Source organism: Papio anubis, chromosome 2, assembly GCF_008728515.1.
Source record: "Papio anubis isolate 15944 chromosome 2, Panubis1.0, whole genome shotgun sequence".
In the NCBI taxonomy this organism is placed as follows: Eukaryota; Metazoa; Chordata; class Mammalia; order Primates; family Cercopithecidae; genus Papio; species Papio anubis.
In genome coordinates, this window is record NC_044977.1 from 102,194,268 (window position 1) to 102,216,781 (window position 22,514).

The window sequence follows — 22,514 nt, forward strand, 5'->3', positions numbered from 1 at the left end:
TTTGAATGGGGAGGGGGGAGGAAAGAAAGGGAAACTTACAGATTAATAGGAACTAAAGAGATATATCAACCAAATTTTTGTGTCTATCTTGTTTGAATCCTGATTCAAACCAACCAACAACAACAAAAAATCAAAGACAACCAAGAAAATTTGAACTGACTATAAAATTGGTAATAAAGAATTATTGTTAAATTCTTTAAGGGCATTAATAATACTATGGTTATATTTTAAAAGAATCCTTATATTCTAAATATATATAACAAAACATTTATGGATAAAATATCTGTAATCTGCTAAAAATAATCTGAGTGTGTCAAAGTGATGGTATGTGGATGAAACAAATGTCGCCATGACTGATAACTGCTGAAGTCTCTCGTTGGTGCAGGGTGCTCTCTTCATTATTTTAAACCACAAAGTACTATATGGGGAAAAACACAACAGCCTGAAAGAACCTCAAATTGTTAGTTTTAGATGCATAAAGAAACCACCTGACAGTGTCAGAAAAATGTAGAAGGCCCAGATTATTTTATAGTTAGGTTCTATCAAAAACTGGTTAATAGTGGTCAGGCGTGGTGGCTCATGCCTGTAATCGCAGCACTTTGGAAGGCCAAGGTGGGCAAATCACGAGGTCAGCAGTTCGAGACTAGCCTGGCCAACATAGTGAAACCCCATGTCTGCTAAAAATACAAAAATTAGCCGGGTGTGGTGGTGTGTGCCTGTAATCCCAGCTACTCGGCAGGCTGAGGCAGGAGAATCGCTTGAACCCGGGAAGCGGAGGTTATAGCGAACTGAGATCGTGCCATTGTACACCAGCCCGGGCAACAAGGTGAGACTTTGCCTCGGGGGAAAAAAAAAACAACAAAAAAAAAACTGGTTAATAGTTATATTAAACTATGCCCCAACTTTTTTTCAAGTTCAGGAACTTTTTTTTTTTTTGAGATAGGGTCTTGCTCTGTTGTCTAGGCTGGAGTGCAGAGGCACAATTACCACTCACTATAGCCTCAACCTCCTGGGCTCAAGTGATTGTTCCACCTCAGCCTCCTGAGTAGCTGGGATTACAGGCATGGACCAACACACTTGGTTCATTTTTTAAATTTTTAGTAGAGACAAGGCTTCAGTATGTTCCAGGTCAGTCTCAACTCCTGCTCAAGCAATCCTCCTGCCTCGGCCTCTCAAAATGCTGAGACTATAAACATGAACCACAGACCCTGGCCTAAAGCTTAGGAGCTCTTGAAATACAAAACTGTTTTTTTAAAAAAGCTAAGAAATATTGGAATACAAGAGAAAATAATAGTGTTCACTGAACATACTCAAAAAAGATGCTGCCTCAATTACTAAGATTATTATTTTGAGTCATTTCTTTTGAAACTTGACTTTTGAATAGTGGCAAACATGATCAAAAAAGCAGGCTATGTTTTGAAGTCTGATCTTCTGTAGAAGATTGTACTCCCAAAATACAGCAGAGAAAACTGGCCCAAAGTACTTACCTTCAGAGGCTTAGCTTTTGAAAAATAAAGACAGAAACAGCTAATAGGCACATTAGTACATTCTCCTGTCACTTCATTTATCTTCCACAGAATCATGTTTTTAAAACTCTCATCCCTCACCTGTTCCAATATCCAGAATTATTATCAAAATCCTGAGGCACAATGTTAGAAAGGTAAAAGGTTTCAGCCATGGCTTTCTGTAAAGAAAGAAACATAGTAACTTGCACTGAGATGTTTCCTCTTTAAAATACATTTTATTAAAAAGACACACAAAAAGTTTCCTATTTATACATTAGTGCTAGGCAATTATTGACTACTTGTTTCAATAAATGAAAGCCATAATTATTCCAGGACAGAAAGCTCTTATAATAATTATTCAAAATGAGGACTACAAAGTAAGTAGTTAGCTATGCTTATCAATGTTAAAACCCAAACCTATAACGTGAATTCTAAGAACTAAGTATTTCCAACACAAAGCTTAAGGGCAAATTCTGGTTTTAAGCCTCTGGCAGAGTTTCTCAACAGAGATCAATTTTCACAAAAGTTATTTTAGTACAGTACAAACACACTAGTTCAAAAGTGGCAGAGAAAACGTCCTTGTTCTTCTGAATATCTGGCCACTATGTGTTCATTCACTTCACATTTCTGACCCAAATACCCAAGGCTCTACCTCACTGTAATTTCTTCACTGATCTATACTAACTGCCAATGCTACAAGTACCTTCTCTTCAAGCAGTCACTCTCAATCTTGGGTGCACACTGGAAAAATCTTGGAAGCTTTAAAAATATTGACATTGATGCCTGGGTCTCATCCCTGAGATATTCCAATTTTATAAGTATGAGGTTCAGATCTGGGCATCAGGATTGTGAAAACTTCTCCAGGTGATTATAATGAGTGTCCAAGGTAGAGAATTACTATCTTAATGACATAATCACCAATAGTTCACATAACAAATGTCAATATCATGAAAGACACTCCTCCACTTTTTGGCAGGAAAAGCATTCTAGATTAAAGACTAAAGAAATATGATAACTAAATATAATGCATGATTCATGATTGAATACTGAATCAGAAAAGCTATAAAGGACATAATTAGGACCATGTGGGAAAGCTGACTATACATTGTATTTTAGATAATATTACTGCACAAATATATAAAAATGTATGAGTATACACTTCTTGATATACTTGTATTTATATATATTATATTCATATATACAAACATCCTTATTCTTAGATGATGCATACTCCTGAGCAATCTATTTAGAAATAAAACATTATGTCTGCAACTTTGTCAATGTTGCAGAATTTACATATGTATACGTAAATGTATCAATATGTTTGTTGTATTATTTTTTCACCTTTTCTATGAATTTCTACAAATTTTCTGCAAATTAAAAGCATTTTTCAAAATAAATTAGCCATGCATGATGGCACATGACTGTAGTCCTAGTTACTCGGGAAGCTGAGGAAAGAGAACCATATAAGCCTAGGAGTTCAAGACTACATTGAGCTATGATTCCACCACTGTACTTCAGCCTGGGCATCAAAGCGAGACTCTGTCTCTAATTAACTAACTAAAAATAAGTGAGTAGCCGAGCACAGTGGCTCACGCCTGTAATCCCAGCACTTTGGGAGGCCGAGGTGGGTGGATCACCTGAGGTCAGGAGTTTGAGACCAGCCTGGCCAACGTGGCGAAACCCCCCGTCTCTACTAGAAATACAAAAATTAGCTGGGTGTGGTGGTGGGCACCTGTAATCCCAGCTACTTGGGAGGCTGAGGCAGAAGAATCACTTGAACCCGGGAGGCAGAGTTTGCAGTGAGCTGAGATCGTGCCATTGCACTCCAGCCTGGGCAAGAGAGAGAAAGACTCCATCTCAAAAAATAAATAAACAAACAAACAAAAATTAGCTGAGCATGGTGATGCACACCTGTAATCCCAGCTACTCAGGAGGCTGAGGCACAAGAATTGCTTGAACCTGGGAGGCAGAGGTTGCAGTGCACCGAGATCAAGCCACTGTGTTCTGACCTGGGCAACCGAGTGAGACTCCGTCTCAAAAAAAAAAAAAAAAAAAGTGAGTAGCTTCAGCTCCCAGTGGCTTTCCAGTTCCCTTCATATACCACTTAGTTTTCCTCATTCAACCTGTTTAAAAATGTCTCAGCATGTGATTGAAAGAAGAGAAATAAAGTCAGGAAGAAAAATAAGAGTATGGAAATTCTCAAGTTTTAAGGTTTAGCTCCTAGGTTTTTAATCTCTAATTCCTGTTGTATGTATAACATCAGCCCCATATTCCCATCCCTCCCCCAAAGTATGCCTACACTTGAAAATTTGTTATTTCCTGCTGGAGCCATGTGTCCTCGTGACCACCCACTTCCAACATAATCTTCATTGAAGGCACTGAAGGTTGGAGGGATATTGGGATCAGGCTTAAATTTACAATGCTTTCTGTCTGCATCACCTGAAGAAAAACACACAAAATGGGTATGTTATCAGTAGACAAATGTCCCTCAGGATTCTCTAAGCAAGGCAAGCTGGCTGCTACTGGCTGGTATCTCTTCAAGCAATTAATATTAGGGACTGCATGCATGTCTCAAGTTCCTGGGATAGTTCAGATACTTCATCTGAATTTAGAAAGTACTAGTCTAGGAAAGAATGCTTTTCATACAGTGTAGCTATCTCCTATAATTTTGACTCTGGCCTTTCCAGTTAAAGAAAAACTCCTCTGAATAGTATTTAAGTAAAAACAATCAACAATCAAAACGCTAAACTATATAAAAAGCTTGGCTACTAAACAAATGCTTGTTTTTTAAAAAAGACACCCATGTATTGTATTTTGTACGATTGTATTTGACAAGTTTATGTGTACTACAATAATGGATATATATAGACACGAAACAATTTGTTCTAGGCAGGCACAGCCTTGGGGAGAGGAGTGTCTCTGATATCTTGCTTACTGCCTCTTGAACCATGACAAAATAAACATTTAAGTTATGAGCTCCACCCAGAAGTTTCTAAAACAGAGTATCTTAGTACCACATAGGAAAGAAGAAATCTCAGATTTTATTTATTTTCTGACACCTCCAGAATGGTTTGTCACAGAGAACATCAGCAAATCCTAACACTACCTACTGCACTATCGTGAGGTGAGACCTTCTTAAACTACAAAAGTTATGACAACAAATGAAACATACTCAAGACTGTTATTCAAAGAAGTGTAAAATGGAGAACAGTGAAGTCACTGATTCCAAGGTGATTTCATCCAGCCAAGAAAATCTTAGTATCAGATCCCAAAGTTCACAGTAAAGTGTCATATACGTAAACTTTTTAGAATCACTTTATAAAGAATACAGGAAAATTATCATTAGTAAATTTCTAAGTGTCATTACCATTGGAATCACTTCCTTCTACAGCTAGTTATTTTTGGCTGGTGCTCACTGTCACATAGAAGCAATTTGTAGGAATTTCCAAAGGCCTAAAAAGATATCTTCCTTGAGAAAAGATGTAAATTTACTGCTGTAAGGTGTCTAGCAACATTACCAGTGGAGAATCATATTAAACCATGCTCAGGGATTAAGGTTCCCTGATCTCCTCTCGATGCACAGATTTGGGCTATAAGTCTGCATGATAGCCAGTTTTTGACCTTACCTTCTCTGGAACAAAGCTTTTATCTTTCCTTTGACCTTTCTCTGTTCAATGCCAAGACAACCTTCCATGTAGTCCCCAAGAGTGGGCAGGGAAGTTAGTTCTAGTTCACTCTTGCCTGAGGATGTAGCCCTTTGGAGTTCCAAGGTAACACAGGAAGGGTCTCCTACACTGCAGGACCTACAGGACAACCTACCTTGGGTGAGCCTTAGGTCTTTCCTTCAATCCTCCTCACCCCATAATGCTGTGAATTCAAAGGCAAATGTGGTTTCGGTTTGCCAAGACTGCGCTTACCTCTTTGGATTCTGGCTTTCTCCCATAAACACTAGCCTGGCAATTCTCCACTATGCTGCTGGCTCTTCATTTTTTGTAAGTGATTTTTTAAAAGATATGCTTTTAGTTGGGCATAGTGGCACATACCTGTAATCCCAGCTACTCAGGAGGCTGAGACAGGAGGGTCACTTGAACCCAGAAATTGAAGACTAGCCTAGGCAACATAGCAAAACCCCATCTCAAAAAAAAAGTAAAAAAATATAAATATGTATATACACTTTTTATATACTAACATTTTTGGTTTTCAGCAGGAAGATTCCATCTGAATAACTCAGTCCATCATTACTGAAAATAGAAGTCCTTTTACATTAAAATCAAGTAAAACACAGGTACATTGCTCCCTATTTTCAAACATTAATTGGCTCTATTTTATTGCCTCAAAAATACACAGCTCACAAGATTTATTATACAATATAAAATGCCCAGGTTTTCTTATATGCTGGATAAAGTTTTCACTTACATCAGTTTCTCTCTAACAGCAAGTACATTCCAAGCCTCCTGTTATTCTGCTGGTTGCTATGCACTCTAGAATGGCACACACTTGCTTTAATATCACCATTTTAATATGCACAGCCATAGCACACATTTTAAAGCAAAGGAGAATATGTGGAACACACAGCAAATTAAAAAGCAAATAACAAAAGGGAACAAAACAACTGTGACAAAAGGTAATCTCCTTAATAAATAAAAGAACTTCTAAAAATAAATTCAAAAGAGAATGCCCCAACTGAAATGGGTAAAGAATAACTTACCAAAAAAGACTAATTCACAACATGTTAACTCTCACTAATAACCAATAAACACGAGTAAAATCAGCATTAAATTGGTAAAGCTGAGTAATGCTCACCATGGGTGAGGGTTGAGGGAGAGAACAAACAATGATGGTAGGAGTGTAAACTTGAAGAATCTACCTAGAAGCCAATTTGACATTAATTATCAAGATCTGGTAATTCTACAGGACCCTATCAAGACATAAGGACACGTGAATAAAGTGACACACCTGCCTATTTCTCCATCCTCATTTCACATCACCTTCTCCTTCATTCACCTACTGGCACTCTTTTAGTTCCCTAAAAGAACAAAACCCCTCTCCATATTAGGGGCCTCCAAAGATGCAAGTGTTCCTTTCTTTCTAGAATGCTCTTCTCCACATCCCATGGCACATTCAACCCCCTGCCTAAGTAATTTCCATTCACTCTTCAGTCCACTTTTTCAGAGAAGCCTTACTAATCAAAATCAGGTTCTCCTGTTATAATCTCTCATCACACTTTTTTTTTTTTCGGAGACACGGTCTCCCTCTGTTGCCTAGGCTGGAGTGTGATGCTACACTCTTGGCTCACTGCAATCCCCACCTCCTGGGCTCAAGAGATCCTCCCATCTCAGTCCCCCAAGTAGCTGGGACCACAGAGGTGCACCACCATGCCCAGCTAATTTTTGTATTTTTTGTACAAACGGGGTTTTGCCATGTTAGCCAGGCTCATCTCAAACTCCTGAGCTCAAACGACTCAGCCTCCCAAAGTACTGGGATTACAGGTGTGAGCCACCACGCCCAGCCTCTCATCAAACTTTTTACTGTTCCTTAATTATACTACACTAACTTGCAATCACTTCCTTTGGAAAAATTATTATAATTATACATTCATAATTATTTGTTTGATAGGTCAACCTACTCTCCCAACTCAAAGTGTCATGGGGGTAGAGATCCTCTACTCAGGTCACACATAGGTCCCCAAGTGTTATCACAGTGCCAGACACATAAATATTTGTTAAGGTAAAACTGAATGGTGCTCATTGCTGTAATATTTATGACAGAGCCTCCCAACTAGTGTGTCAAGATATGGATATTTTCCGCCCTGAAACAGCTGGAAAGGGTCTGGCTTTCTGGCTGCCAGGCAGGGTTGATTTAACCAGTAAGCTATATAAATATAATTTTCTACATGTGCTATGATATGAAAAAGGTTGAGAATATTAATAATCATCTCTGTTTTAAATTTGGAGATATCTTTCATAAATACTGTCACTTCAATTTTTTTGCCCAACCACCTACCCATTATCTTGCTTTTGGAAATATGTTCAAGAACCCATCTAGGTACCCGCTTTGCCTGATCATAAGACAAAGCGTGATTAGTGTAACACCTTGTCTCTGTTCCAGTTAAAGGGAATCCAAATTGTTCCAAGACAGCCTTTTCCGCAGATCCTAAAAATGAAAACAAAACAAAACAAAACAAAACAAAAACACAAACACACAATTAGTGGCTCTTAAGAACGAAAGATTATAAGGAAAAGGAGAGCGGTGTGATTTACAAAGGACTGGCTCAAAAGTCTAATCAACGAGAAAATCTCATTTTTGCAATTATGAGATGAAGAAAATAGTAGACAAAGTACGGATTTGCCTATAATCAATGAATAAACTGCAGCTACTGCGTTAACTTTTGAATAAAGACTTGACCTTATTAGTCTTTCACATCAAATTTCCAAATCATCTCTGAAGCACTGATATGTGTGCTGTTGCAAGATGACAGTAAAACTGGTACTGTTTTTCCGAGTGGGAGAAACCAAGCACACAATCAATAGTGAGTCGGTTTCGAGATAATCCTCCCCTGATGCCTTCTCAAATCCTCAACCCACCAAGGGGGTAGTTCTCTTGCTAGATGCCAAGTATCCAAAGGAGCAAGTTAAATTGGCACATCCACAAAGTGTAAGAAATGAGCACGTCTTAATTTTTTTTTTTTTTTGGTCAAATGTAAGGTACTCATTGCAACATGAGTTTTTGTACACTTTGGAGAGATAGCAGGTATTCTTCAACTGAACAATGACGAAAGAAGGGCAGTTAACTAATCTACTAAAACTATGTATTAATTTATTCCTTCATTTATACTTACTGAATGCCAATTATGTACCAGGTACTGTGCTGGTTAGATGATGGAGACCAAAACAGACATACGGAGCTAATCATCTTAGTGGAGGACACAGACTTTTATTAAAACATAGATATCGCGATGAGTAATTTGGGGGAAGAAAGTCGGGCGGGGGGTGGCTCTGTGAAGAAAACTAAGATGCCCGGGGTAAGGAAGGACATGAGGGAAGCCGGCCAGACGCGAGGTGGGGAGGGGAGGGGTGGCCGAGCCGGGAGAAAAAAGGTCAGAAACCAAGGGCCGGGTTCGGGGCCCAGCAAACGGTGAAGGCTGTCCGTCAAGCACTGCCATTCACATTCCAGGTAGGAGTCGGAGCCCGAAACCTGGGCCAGGGAAGGGAGGACGGGCCCACAGACTTACCATCCGGCTGCTTCCCTGTCAACGCTCCCTCAGCGCCCTGACTCCGGAAGAACTGCAGGGCCGCGAGCCCAGCTCCCGCAGCGCCCACTACAGCCCCGGCCACGAAGCCACTCAGAAAACGCCGGGAGCCCCGGAGGCGGGAAGCGATACTCTTCGTAGCCATCTTGCCCGAGGTACCGGCCTTTTATCACGGCGCATGCGCACGCAGGCCGGCCCCCGTCCCGCCGCCCGCCAAACTGAGGGCCTCGTACGCCCCCTGGTGACAAACCTGGATGCCCTGGCGCATTCCCGCTTCATCCCTGGTCCACTGGGCGGGGCGATGGATGGGGAATACGATGTCTAGACGGTTTAGTGGTGTGCTATGTATAGTCTTGAGAAGAAAATGCCTTTAGTCCCATTTAATAGCTGAGTAAACACTTGCATATGGTTACACTAAGGTCTCCAGAGCCGATATTCCAACTCAGGTCTATTTATTTATTTATTTAGCGACAGGGTCTCTGTTACCCAGGCTGCAGTACAGTGGAATGATCATAGCTCATTGCGATCTCGAACTCCTGGGCTCAAGCGATCCTCCTGCCTCAGCCTCCTGAGTAGCTGGGACTACAGGCACGTGCCACACTGCCTGGCTAATTTTTTTTTGGCAGGAGTGGGGGAGTAGAGAAGGGGATCTCCTTATGCTGCCCAGGCTGGTATCCGACTTCTGGCCTCAAGCAATCTTCCTGCCTCGGCCTCCCAAAGTGCTGTAAGTCCAGGTGTGAGTCACTGTCCCCAACCTTCTCTTTTAATTTGGAATAATAATACTTAGACCATAGCGTTCTTGTGACGATTAAAGGAGAAGACACATGTAAAATGTTTAGGGAAGTACCAGAAGCAGGTCGTTAAGTGCTCTGTAAATGTTAGAAATGTTTGTCATCTCTACTCTTTGTCTTGATAGAATATAAAAGCCAGATTGCTGAATGCCTGCTGGCAAAGAAAGGATAGATAGATTTCATGGACTACCACTCACAAATAAATGAGTTCATTTTGCAGCACAATCTCCAGCATTCCGTGTGGACTTAGTTCTTAGTAGAACTTTCAAGTTTCCTATTTCTTAGAAAACTGGTAGGAATAACTTTCATCTGATCCCACTGATGATTCACTGACCAGGAGGCCACTTCTAACAACCTACTGAAGTATGCACATTATTTTGACAGCCTCAAATGGGAGGTTACCCCCTTGCTAGGAATACCTGTTGTGAAGGACCCTGACTGGTTAAGCTACATCAACCAGAGTCCTTCCTAGGGATTTTGGATCTAGTACTCTCTCTGGGTAGCAAAGCTGTGATGTGAAACTCTGGCACTGGGCCAGGCACAGTGGCTCATGCCTGTAATCCCAGCATTTTGAGGGGCCGAGACCGGAGGATCACCTGAGGTCAGGAATTTGAGACCAGCCTGGCCAACATGGTGAAACCCCATCTCTACTAACAATACAAATATTAGCCGGGCGTGGTGGTGCGTGCCTGTAATCCCAGCTACTCGAAAGGCTGAGACAGAATTGCTTGAACCCAGGAGAGGGAGGTTGCAGTGAGCTGAGATCGTGCCACTGCACTCCAATCTGGGCAATAGAGCGAGACTGTTTCAAAAAAAAAAAACAAAAAACAAACAAAAAATACAAACCTCTGGCACCGTCTACAGCCTTGTTTCCTGCTAAGAAGTCAAAGGAGCAGATGCATCTGGTCTTGCTCTGAGCAATAATGGAAGAAATACCAGGACACAGGTGGAGAAGGCCTGCAATGCTGTGACCCCAACTCCCAAGGCTCCTGAAGCCCACATACATCCTGCCTTTCTGAAGGCTTGGCTAGTCATTTCCCCCAGAATCCTTTCAGTGAAACCCCCTTTTTCGTCTAATGGTTTCTGTCACCTGCAATCAAGGATCCTGACAAATACAACCAGACAACACTGGTATCTGTAGACTTCAAGGCTACTTCAGCAGCTTTCCCCAGAATTTACTAAATACACAATCACTGAGGTACTGTATTTCTTAAGGCTCTTTTAAGTGCCAGACACTGCTAAATACTAGAGAAATAAATAGTAGATGGCTTTTCCTAATCCAGATCCTCTACTTCTAAACAACAGTGTAACCCCACATTTGGTCCCAAGAGGTCAAGAACTGGAAGGGCTGCCTGCCTCTGGGTAGGAAAACTCCCTCTGGGCCTGTATGCCCACCTCTAAAATTGGCATTGGGCCAGCGATTTGTAAACTTTAAACAAGGTTCCTAGGTGTTCCATAGGGATGCCTGAGACTTAAAGGATGAGAGGGTAAGTGAAATGGTCCCTTGGCCCTCTTCTACTTGCTCATTCAGACAAGCCTGGTTAATATAAACCAACTTCTGTGTCAAATTTCTTTTGGTGAAAGAAGTCCTTTGCTAAAGGGAAAGTTTGACCAGAGATGACTCCTAAGGTCCAACCTTTCAGCTTTTCCAGCTCCAAGACCCTGTGTCAAAAATGTCAGCCCTTTGCCCTCCTTCCTTCATTAGGGGCACTCACTAATAAAAGGTGAACTTTCTAAATGTGGAAGAGCAAAAACAGCCAAATATTGGGCAACTGGTCCCTGAATAAAGGGTCCTTTCATCAAAAACTTTCTCCAAAAGTATCAACAGTTGCTTAATTCTCATAATAAAGGGTGAATTAAAAGGGTGTTTCTCCACTTAGGCAAGTAAGAGTCATGGACCAAAACAACTTGTTAGTGCAGAAAGCAGTGAGATGATTTCTGGGGCCTTCCTGTTAAGTATTAAAGACTATCATTATTTTATTGTTGGGGAACCATGAGTTCCTTTAGTGAGATTAAGTCCAGATCTCTGAAACCGGAGACCTGCTTTGCTAATTCCAGGTTGGGGATAAGGACCCATAATTGTATTTTTTAATCGCTCAGCAAATGACTCCAGTACTCAGCAACGTTTGGGAATGGCAGTTTGTCATCTGCATACAACTATTTTCAAGGCTTCTCTGCTCCACTTACAACAGTATTGCTCAGGGTTGTCTGCAAAGTACAGGACTGGTGGCAGAGGATGGGGGAACAGGGGAGTGTCTTGGACATTTGGAAAATATGCTACCCTGCAGAAACTTACCCAAAATCCCAGAACAGTTCGTTCAGGAGAACGGTCCCCATTCATAGTGTCCCCAACTAGACCCTGGACTTCCGAATGGCAGAAATGGAGACCTGTGCTTAGCTCCAGCCCCACAGGACCATGGCAGACTAGGCATTCAGCCATTAACATCTGTTAGTATTACACATACCAAACAGGAACTGACTTGAGTCAGCCCTCTAAGCAAGGGAACGCCATTTTACTTCTAATCCTCATGAAAGGAAACTCCAATCCCCTGCCACGTAATTAAGAGAGACAAGATTGTTTTATTATTATTTTATTTTCATATACAAAAAGATAAAACTTGAAATAGTTCTAGATTTTTCCTCCTATTGTTGGGGTGTAACTGCTTCTTCACACAGGGGGAAAAAACTACATTCACATCGGTTTATTTGAGGACCCAGTGCAGAGTTCAAGCAGCAAAACCCCAACTTAGCAGATCTAATTTCAAACTTGACACTCATTTCTAAAATTACCACAGTAAAAAGGAACAAAGATCCACTGCAAATGAATGAACTATGATACAATGTTCTTTCCAAAATGTTTTCATTTTGCAACTGTAATTACATGGATGTCTGCTTTAGGCCATTTTAGGGGTGTGTGTGTGTGTGTGTGTGTGTGTGTGTAATATATATATATAAATCAGCACACTTTTCAAATCCAGACAGGGTAACAGCAACAAGCTTAACTCTGTATATATATATATATATTTTTAAAACATGATACTTTAGTATAACTTTTGTTAATTCAGTAGTACAAGCTATTTCTGTTCTACAAAATTTTTATTTTATAGCTACAAGGGTGAAAAGTGACCTACTACATTTACATCTCACATATCCTGGCATACAAACAGTACTTATTGAATTTGAGCCAAAAACTAGAAGTCTTTAGTTTTAGCACTTGAAAGAGCTTCCTTGCTTCTATAGCCTTAAATCATATACTGTCACATTTCCAGAATTTGCAATTACTCATCATTTTAAACTGTGAGAAACAGGTGAACCCAAACTTTTAATTACAATTTTTATATACAAGTTAGGTAACACAGCTCAATAAGACTTAGCTATCCATCCTAAGCCCAACACACACATTCTCCACTAAGTTAGACAAGTCTTAGGGTTTTCCTTCTTTCCCTTACAAATAATGTACAAATTTAGAAGTAGCTGGTAAAACTGACATATATATATAAGATGGCAAATAAAAGGTGACATTTTCTGTTGGTTCCAAAACTGTTCCTGCAAATTTTGTTCTTTGCTGTGTTCTTTAACCGTATGTGTTACATGCAGAAAGCTCTTTTCATAAGAATTGACATCAAACTTGATGTAAGTTAAATTTACAGTACTGTATAAAGTTATTCAGATTCAAGGACAAATGTGGAAAAATATTAACAGGTGAAAAACTTGGCCTTTGACACTACCAATTAAGATCATGTCAAGTTCATAAGCAGATTTTTGTACAGTTGAAAAATGGCATTGTTGTGGATTTGTGGTTTGGAACTGAAATCTAGAAATATATTTCTACTCTGCGGTAACCCTCTCCCTCAATTCTGAAGTACCACTCAACTTTCTCTGCATTTTTACAGAATTATAGAAAAAAAAGAGGAAAAAAAAAAAAGCCGCTGGCATTTTAACAATTCCTTTCCTCACTGGCAGTCTTAACATTTTCAGATGAGGTCTCCTAAAGAATCTCTAATAATCACTTGCTCCCAGTCGGCCTTTCATGATGACTTGGACACTTTTCCAATTAAAACTCAGATGTTGCCTAATCTTTCCTACTCTCATCTCTGTCATTGTTGGTAAAATTTGGGCGACTGCATTTTTCCCTTATGGAGAAATTATTTGGCTAAACACACACTTAACTTGTGGCAGTGCTCTGAGAAAACCCCACTCGGGCTAAAGCACTTGCAGGGACTGAAGTCAACAGTCCACTGAATGGGGCAGAGACCAAACACTTAAGATGACTGACTTAGGACCTTCACTGGGAACACACTGACCTTGTGTCCCATGGTCTGCGGAACAGCAGCTCTGCAGGACAGCAGGACAGCCCAGGAAGGTAGACCATGCTCATATGGCTGAGTTACCACTTTTAATCTTGGTCTGCCATCTACGCCCCAGAGACAAAAATTCAGATGTGGTGACTGCTGGTTAATTAAACTTTTTGAACTGGTAAAAAAGGCTCTTTAAAAAATATATATATTTATTTAAAATACATCAAAATGACAAACAGCCATATCCCACAAGGCCTAATTTCACAGCAACATATGCTACAGACATCTTCCCAAAATGCACTATGGTGGATAGTGGGTTTTTTATCCCTGCCATTTAAAGGAATGTTCTACATTTGAGCATTAGCGACTGGAAATGTGTTACAAAGAGCTTATCTTTGGAACTAATTTGCGTGCAAGACCAGCCAATTAAATCGCTTTGCCTATTCAGATACACGAGAATACTGAAAATGGCAGAATTCAAAGAGGAACACAGGAAGCACCATTCAGATGACACTCTAGACCCATCCCACCACAGTGCCAGGACGAGCTTGCCAGAAGCCCTTTCTTCAGTCCTTGGGAAGAGTTTTGCTTTAAAACAAGTGCCCACACTCAGCAGGGTTCCTGCATGTGTACGTTAAAAGTCTGCAGTATCAAGAGGACCCAGATGGTGACACTGTTCAACATGAGGTCTGAGGTAACTGGTTCTTAAAATATCTGGATCACAAAAGTGCATCCAGAAATTAGAGCTGGGAAAAAGGAAAAAGGTAGAGGTGGGGGACTAGAAAAGACAAGTAGAAAAAAGCTTACAGCAGTTGCTTTTGGGGGGAAGAGAGTGACAAAAACAAAGGCACAACAGAATTACATTCCAAGACACGTGGCTGCAGAGCAGAGAAATGTTCTTTTTATGGGGAACAGATGGGGTTGGTTTCTGGAGTGCTACTAGATCTGCTGGAACTAAATTTATTCCAAGTATAAAAAGGGTAAAGTGTAAACCTATACGCTTAACCAGAATGAATAATAAGCACAGCTGGTTTAAAATGACACATTAGGGATTCTCTTGATAAAACTATCCAGTCCAGTGCACCTCTGTCTGGAAGCGGCAGCTTGAAGCCAGCGGGCAGGGTCTGGGGGACAGGTCTTTAGCTGGGCCTCAGGACTGGCCATTATGCATACCAGAAATTAATTATTCATTATAGATCGCCATCAAAAGTCCCACACAAATAACCATCCACTCTCTGCCTAAAAATAAACAGGCTAAAATGAAGACCACTTTCCATATTGTGGCAGTGATGCTAAGCTTCCTAAAAAAAGCAGGAAAACTCTGGAGCTATTTGAAAGATGCTCTGCTGTTACTGGGGTTCCGAGCTTCCTCACTGGGCTCCTGGCTGACTCCACAGATTGAAGCAGCGAGCCAACCCAACCATTCTCACCTCCAAAAGAGCCCTGACCAGAGAGGACAAAATGTGCCTGGCAGCTCTCCATTTAATTGGATCACTGCATCCACATGCCACGCTCCCCACTTTTCTGAACAATTACTTAACTGGGTAATTCTGTCTCCCAACCTGGATAATGTGATCTTAGGTAATTCAGTTTGGTGGATTACTCAAACCACCAGATTCTCATTTCAAAGTTTTTGTACCTGAATCTTATTCGAGTCCCATCCCACCCCAATCTGCACCCCTATACAATTTCTGTTCCCCCAAACACTCTCACATGACTATGTCCTATAGCAAAAGCTTACAAACCAATTTTTGACCTCAGAACCCTTTGTTCAACAGAAATCTCAGGAGGAAGCACCAATGTAAAACACACTGCAGGCCCTCTCTCCTCCCAGTCTACAAGAAGCTGAGCTGAAGTATCACTGTCCTACACAAATACAAGTGGAGTTTTGGCCAAAAAAGACCCGCAAATTGACTCCAGTCTGCCAGTGTATCACAAGAATCCATACAAGCGCTAAGTAAAAGTTCCACACCACTCATGCTCCAGTGTACGTTTCTCTTGAAAGGTAAAGCTCATTAGCTCTGATTACAAAATCATTCAAATTCACTAACTTTATAAAAATAATCTGTGGTATAAAACAATCTCCACACTGTGTAGAAGAAATCTGTCAAGTGATATAACTAAATATATATGTAGAACTATCGATTTTTTTAAAGTAAAGTTTCAAGTGTTGTGTATCTATTATACAACCTATTCTTTTATTTACAATGCTAACATTCTGACGCAAACGTGATTAGGACAGTCAGGGAATGAGCCCACACCCAACCAACAGAGAAGTTCCCAGGACTCAAGACAGAACTCATGCATTTGCAAGAAGACCCATCCTCACCTACCTGAAAAACTTGCGGGTCATATTTTTCGTAACTGTGAGCTCAAAAATGTAAACTTTGCAAGTGAATGTAATACTCTTCTGTAGATGTCCAGCATAGCCCAGGTTTATATAACCCATTACGTGCACACACAGAGTGGTGTGTACATTGCTTTAGTGTCCTGTGGTTGGTTTACAGTAGTTCTCAGAATTACCTAGGCCCTAGACAATCCAAACACTGCCCTAGAGAAATAAAGGCAATGCAGGGCCCATCACCACACATTGGCATTTAGAGAATATGTGTTTCAATTACTGAGGAAAAATCACTTCAGTTATCTCTATGAGCTGCCATAGGAGCAAATAAAGTATCACTGGTTTTGGCACTACAGGGGATACGGGAAGTACCACAATAAAAAAAGTCTTGTTTCATTCATACCTGGAAGATACCGTCATGAAAATGTAAAAACTTGGTAATAATTTAAATAATGATAAATTCTTTAAATTCAAATTCTTGTTCGAACCAAAGTTTACAGTGGACCCAAAATAAACATAAAACATTCAAAGTGTCCCACTAGATAATTTGGACTTTTGTTTGTTGGCAGGCCTTTTGGAGCCACCAATTGTTTTAAAAAATGTTATTGGGTCAACTGAATTAATTTCCAAAGGGGTGTTTTTTCTACAAAACTAAATCATTATTTCAAAAATCTTTTCCAACCTTCTAAAGGTTTGGGATACATTCATAGGTAGACTGCTGGTTACAAATCAACTACCTGGAATCTTACTTAAAGAATTACGCGTATAACCCTGAATTCATTAAACATTTACAAAACTAAACTGAGAAGATGTATATACAGTTCATCAACTGAATTACTGGGCCTGTTTATCTAAAACATTATCTAAAACATTACTGTCAATTGAGATTTAAACTAATCATTACTAGATTGAACATGTTAGCTGCTGAGTATTTCATTAGTTTAGAATTTGCAAACAGCCATTAACTAAAAGAATTCATGTCACCCCAGTGAAAAGGAGAAAAAGACACCTTGTCCCCTTCTCATTCTGGCTGTTTGCCCAGGATGCAGGGTAGATAACTAGATTCACGGAGCTTCTTAAAAAAGTATGGTCTCATGCCCCTGAAATGGGAATCAGACCTGGCCATCTCTCCAAAGGTGTGCCATCAAAAACTCAACAGGCTAAAATAACTGAGACTGAAAATCAAACTGAGTTAACTCCTGGAAACTGCTTTCCAATTAGTTTATTTTTCTAGTGAAATCAAGTTCTCGAGAATAATAACTAGCTGTCCAACTTCTAGTACCAATTCTAAAAACTTAAAAACTTACATACTTATGCTTATTAGATTATTTTAAAAACCAGCAAGTCTTTGTGTTACCAATAGGTGCTGGAAACTTTATACTACATACTAAAAAAGGCAAAATTCTAGTTTCAAGAGGGCCATCCAATACTCCCACTTTAATGGAACAGCCACCTCCCCACCCTCATGGCTCAGAGCACAGGGGCCAAGTGACAGGCTTTCTGAGTCACACACAACACACGAAGGACACTCAATACATAGCTGGGCCTCCTTCCACCAGGGAAAAACCCCACACACAGCCAGAGCTCGCAGGGCATAGTAGCAGGATGGAGGAAACGAGAATATGGCCAACTAAAGAGAAAGGTGACAGAGCCCAACTACAGGACGAAGTGCTTTGCTGTCTAAGTCATGTCAAGAGGGTCAGCCTAGCCTCTTAGGGCAATCGAAGAACTATCTCTGTGGCCTGGAGAAGAGAGACCCTTCCCTTTGCTAAGAATATGTGAGCAAGAGTCTCTATCCTCCTGAAGATGTTCAAGGCTGGAAAACAACCTCTTTGTTCTGCAGAAACACCCCCAAGTCCAGACATGATGTATTCAGAGTCAGAATCAGCCGGCATGTGTGGATATGCCCTCCCCCCTCCCCAGGCAGGACTGGTCCCACAGGCTTCTCTCCAGAGCAGACAGGACAACAAGGCCATGCTGGACACAAAGCCTAATAATGCTCACCATCTTCCCTCACAGGCCGGTGTCACTTTCTCCTAAGAATAGCCCATTTGCAGCCCTTGCCCACAAGCAACTCATGCAAGGAACTCCTGTTGAGGACCAATGGTCCCAGGAGAAAATCCAGCTTATGCCAGGCCAGGATGTTCTGATGACTATGTCTACGGCCTTCCCCAGTGCCCCATCACTGAGGGCCCTCTGCATGACACTGTAACACAATGGCCTCTGTCCTCACTTGCTTCCTCCTTCTGCTCATTACTGGATTTCTCCAGCTAGGGATGACTTCTCAGTTATCACAGATGCTTTCAAAGAAGATTGTTCCCCAAGGCCCATCCCTACAGCCAGGAGCCTGCTTGGATGACAGCACACTAGAAACGAAGCAGCAAGGATCCTTGGCTACTCTCTGCTAACTTGGTCCCCTCCCACCCTGCATGGAATAGCCCCTCCCATTGACAGGGAAAACGATGCCAGGCCTCATTTTCCCCAGTCTGTCAAAGAGCCTGAGGTCAAAAACAAAAAGAAAGCAATTATCTGAGCCCCCGAAAAGTGCATGTTGCATGAAGTTATTATAGAAAACAGCACAGGCAGAGGCTGTATGACCCAGTAAATTCAAAGTAGGGCTCTAGATGGCTCACTCCTCAAAGAACACATGACAGCAAACAGACAAACATTTTACCTGGGGCAAAAGGCCCACCTGTGCTCCTAGACCCATGCCCTATAAGGAGATCCCCCACTTTTTTCTTGCCATCAGAACCAGATATACCACCTGATGGGTGAGCTTTACACCACAATGAGGGGAAGAGCGGCCTGAAGCCCAAAGAACTGGCATGGACCACCCTCCTCCCCAGCCCCACCAAAAACGTACCACCTCCTGACACACCATCTGATGGCGAGGCCCCACAGGGACACTACAGTGGCTGAGCACACAGTGGGCCGAAGGGGGAGGCCACCCAGAGAAAAGGCAGGCAGGCCTGACCTGTCTGTACTGTGTCCTGACTGCAAAGTCCCACACCAGAACCATGGCTCAACCCTCCCTTGGCCAGGTCAAAACTTCTCACAAGAATCAAGCCAGCACACAAAAGAAAAACCACCCAGAGGAATTAAAACGAAACAAAGAGGCTGGGGTTTAGTGTTCAGGTAGTATCATGATCTAACTATTCCTGCAGTAAATTTGCTACATTTGTTAGTGGTTTGTTTCTTCTGAGGATGAAAAGTAAAGATGCCTGACCTGCCTGAGGAGAAAGCTAAAAAAATTAGATATGGCACTTTTCAATAAATATTTTAAAGCTTCTTAAAGAAATAAATGGTAAAGAAAAGCAACTGCTGTAAGGCCTGTTTTGCCATTAAAAATTATTCCAAGGGAAGAAAAATACCACAGCACAAAATCAAACCATTTAAAAATAAAAATTAAAAAAAGACAACACAGCTTACCAAAACCCTGTTCCTGTAACCACTTGGCCAGCCCACATTTTGACCCATGAAGCAAAAACTGAGCTCTGAGAGGGAAGCAAACGGGCCTCCCATAGCACCCTGTGCCTCAACACCCAGAGGAAAAGACCCCCGGGCAGCAAGCCCCAGACACTGAACATAGCACGCCAGGTAGATGGCCAGGCGTGTGCAGTGCCCCCCCACACTGTGGACTCCAAGACCAGCAAGAGCGAAACCCTTCCCTCCCAGACACGCTACACTAGAAGACTGGCCTGAGTCATGGTGTGCTTCACAGAGGTGCCACAGATCTCTTCCAACGTTGCTGCTAATTTGCTGAAGAAGTTAAATCTCAAGTAAAATCACCCCATTCAGGTCTAAGGGCCATCCTTCTACGAAGTTTAAGTGGGGTTGTCATTCTGAACATCGACGGATCAAGTTACATGTTACATGTGAATTCCATGTGAAGCTCCAAACAACCCAAGAGGAGGCGGACTCTTCAGTTCTCACCCAGGTCAACCTCTCCCCACGGCCCCCGCCTTGCCTACCCTCATGATGAAGAGATGCACTGTTTTTAAATAAAATGATCTAAAGAAACAAGAAGGAAAAGCCTTCACAAACAAGACTGATGAATGCCCAGACTTGGCCCAGACAGCCAACCTACAGCTGATGACAATTATTTACAAGGGGGCGTTATCAAACAAAAATGGTAGCACTCCCTAGAAGATGCAAACTTTTTTCTTTTTCTCTATTTCTTTTAAACTTTCTTGTCATAAAAGCCAACTTACATTAAAATATACTTACTACAAGACAACACAACTAACAAAATATATAATAAACCTTACACAAGTAGAAAATTCTGAGGTATTTCTGGTTTGAGGTGATCTGTGGTCGCAAAGTTTTAATTCTTTTACTTTTCAAAATTTAAACCTTGGAAGCCACATAGCAAAGCATGTGTATATGTGGATGTGTGTGTTTTGTTTGAAAAAAAAATTTAGCATGTTTCATAAATTAAAAAGAATTCAAATGTTGAAACAGCAGCATTAGGAACATTCACTGACTAGAGCAAGGTTATGGCATAATAGAAAAACAGTTTTTTTAGAATATGTACCACTTTAAGGGGTCTGGAGAAAGTCTTGTCCACGAGCCACAGAAAGGGGACAGTATTGTTACCACCTGGGGCAGAACCAGAGCTGCAGGACTCTGGGTCCCCAGCGAGGCAGGCCTTGGCAGACTCCACCCAGGAAATCCTCTTGCCCTATCTGTGCAAGACAACCCCCTGTGGGCATTTCCCTGAACTGCTCCAAGAGGAAACAAAAGTATTTCAACTTTTCGTCCATTAAGGGTATTTACAGCATCGTGTCTTATGAAGAATGTATTCACTAACCTGTGATTCTACGCTCACCTAATTTTAAAATTAGGGAAGAAAAAATGTTTCACCCTATGCCCAAGGCCAAGTTAGTGAAAAGAAACTGGTCAGGGCCAGCAGGTAAGTCAGGGCTGTACCCAATCTCAGACTTTCTCCAAACCCCACTCTTGCTATTAATGCTCGGCCTCCACAAGGTCCTTCCCCTCGATTCCTGGTTACCTGAGAAGTAGCCTCCATAGTAAAGGATGCTGCTCCGAATGTGCCCGAGTCCAGTGTAACTCTGTTCCAAATCCTACCCCCAGTACTGTCCTCCCCTTCCAACTCCAGTCCAAACCATTCTCATCCCAGTTTTTTTCTCGGTCAGGACAACACCCGTTAGATCCGTGAAAGATGTATCTGCTGTTTCTTAAGCTCACTAAAACAAAATAAAAGGAAGGGAGGGAGGGAGGGAAGGAGGGGAGAAGGGCAGAGGGCAGAGGAAACTCCTCTTCTGAGGAAGGTATGTTCTTATGTAACAGTCTTCAAAGGTTCCTCTAGGTAGAGTTTGCAGCATTAGGTTTCCTAAGACAGGAGATGGGTTTCTTTGTGTCACAGATTCTGAGACGACGAACAAAGAGAAAGCGGGAAAAATGAATCCCAAAGGACAGGAGGTGGCTGAGGCTCTTCAGCATGGCGCTGGTTCTGCATTCACAGCTCAGCACCTCAACGCCTGCTGACATGTCCGCTGTTTGTGATACAGTAGAGCAATATGCTGGTAAAAACTGATCCAATCCAAAAAATAATATTAATAATAATAATTATAATAATTATAATAATAATAATAAGTCAAGGTAAAATAGCAGCTGCATTTTATGTGTTTGTTGGTTTTATGGGATTTCCAAAACAAAACACAACTTTTTTTCCTTTTTTCTTCAGATCCACTGAGTCTGGACAGACACTCATGTCCTGGGCTTAGATGCTTGACTCTTTAGGGGGCAGGTCCACATTGGTGACAGAGGTCACCAGGGAAACGAGACAGTCCGAGGTAGTGCCGTTGACCGACCTCCGAATCAGGGACACCCGCTCCTCCACACAGCCCGCAGACAAGCGAGCCTCTGCATCATGGTCCCAGCACTCCTCAATGGTCACACAAAGCTGGGCCAGGCCCTGAGCAGCATAGGGGAGATGGGAAAGACACCTTTGTTAGGGCCCTTCAATGAGGAAAAGCTTTGGGGGACAGTAAACTTGATGTTCCCAAGGATCAGGCAGAGCCCACTAGCCCCAACCACAGCAGCAGGTCCACCAGCAGAGGCCTGGGGCAAACTTCAGGAATCAGCATGCCTGCCTTCATGGCAGTCATCTTTCTGAGCTTACTGGCCTCACTCCACAGCCCTAGGAAAGGTTCATTGAACCTCAATATACATAGGAGGGAGAAGGAGACACCCAGGCCCCTACTAGGGCAGACATGACTACTTGCCTTGAAGAACTGATATTCAAAAAAATCGTATTCAAAGCCCAAACCATACAAGGGCCCAAAATGTAGCAGTTCAGTCAAA

The 22,514-nt window shown here is 41.6% G+C and overlaps 2 protein-coding genes across 5 annotated transcripts in view; both read right to left on the reverse strand.

Annotated features, from left to right (window-relative positions):
- Positions 1-8,953, reverse strand: part of EXOG (exo/endonuclease G) — a 28,875-nt gene extending 19,922 nt beyond the window's left edge. Inside the window, exons 1-4 of one of the 2 annotated variants that reach the window (XM_021934546.2) lie at positions 8,740-8,953; positions 7,512-7,661; positions 3,808-3,947; positions 1,608-1,684 (exon numbers count right to left, since the gene is read on the reverse strand). In XM_021934546.2, the coding sequence (XP_021790238.1) occupies positions 1,608-1,684; positions 3,808-3,947; positions 7,512-7,661; positions 8,740-8,902 (530 nt within the window). In that variant the 5' untranslated portion in view covers positions 8,903-8,953. The remainder of the gene's footprint in view (positions 1-1,607; positions 1,685-3,807; positions 3,948-7,511; positions 7,662-8,739) is intronic. The other variant, XM_021934547.2, reaches the window with a different exon arrangement.
- A 3,155-nt stretch (positions 8,954-12,108) lies between these two features.
- Positions 12,109-22,514, reverse strand: part of ACVR2B (activin A receptor type 2B) — a 39,401-nt gene continuing 28,995 nt past the window's right edge. For all 3 annotated transcript variants that reach the window (XM_003894667.5, XM_009201174.4, XM_031663467.1), the window contains exon 11: positions 12,109-22,125. In XM_003894667.5, coding sequence (XP_003894716.4) covers positions 21,931-22,125 — 195 coding nt within the window. In that variant the 3' untranslated portion in view covers positions 12,109-21,930. The remainder of the gene's footprint in view (positions 22,126-22,514) is intronic.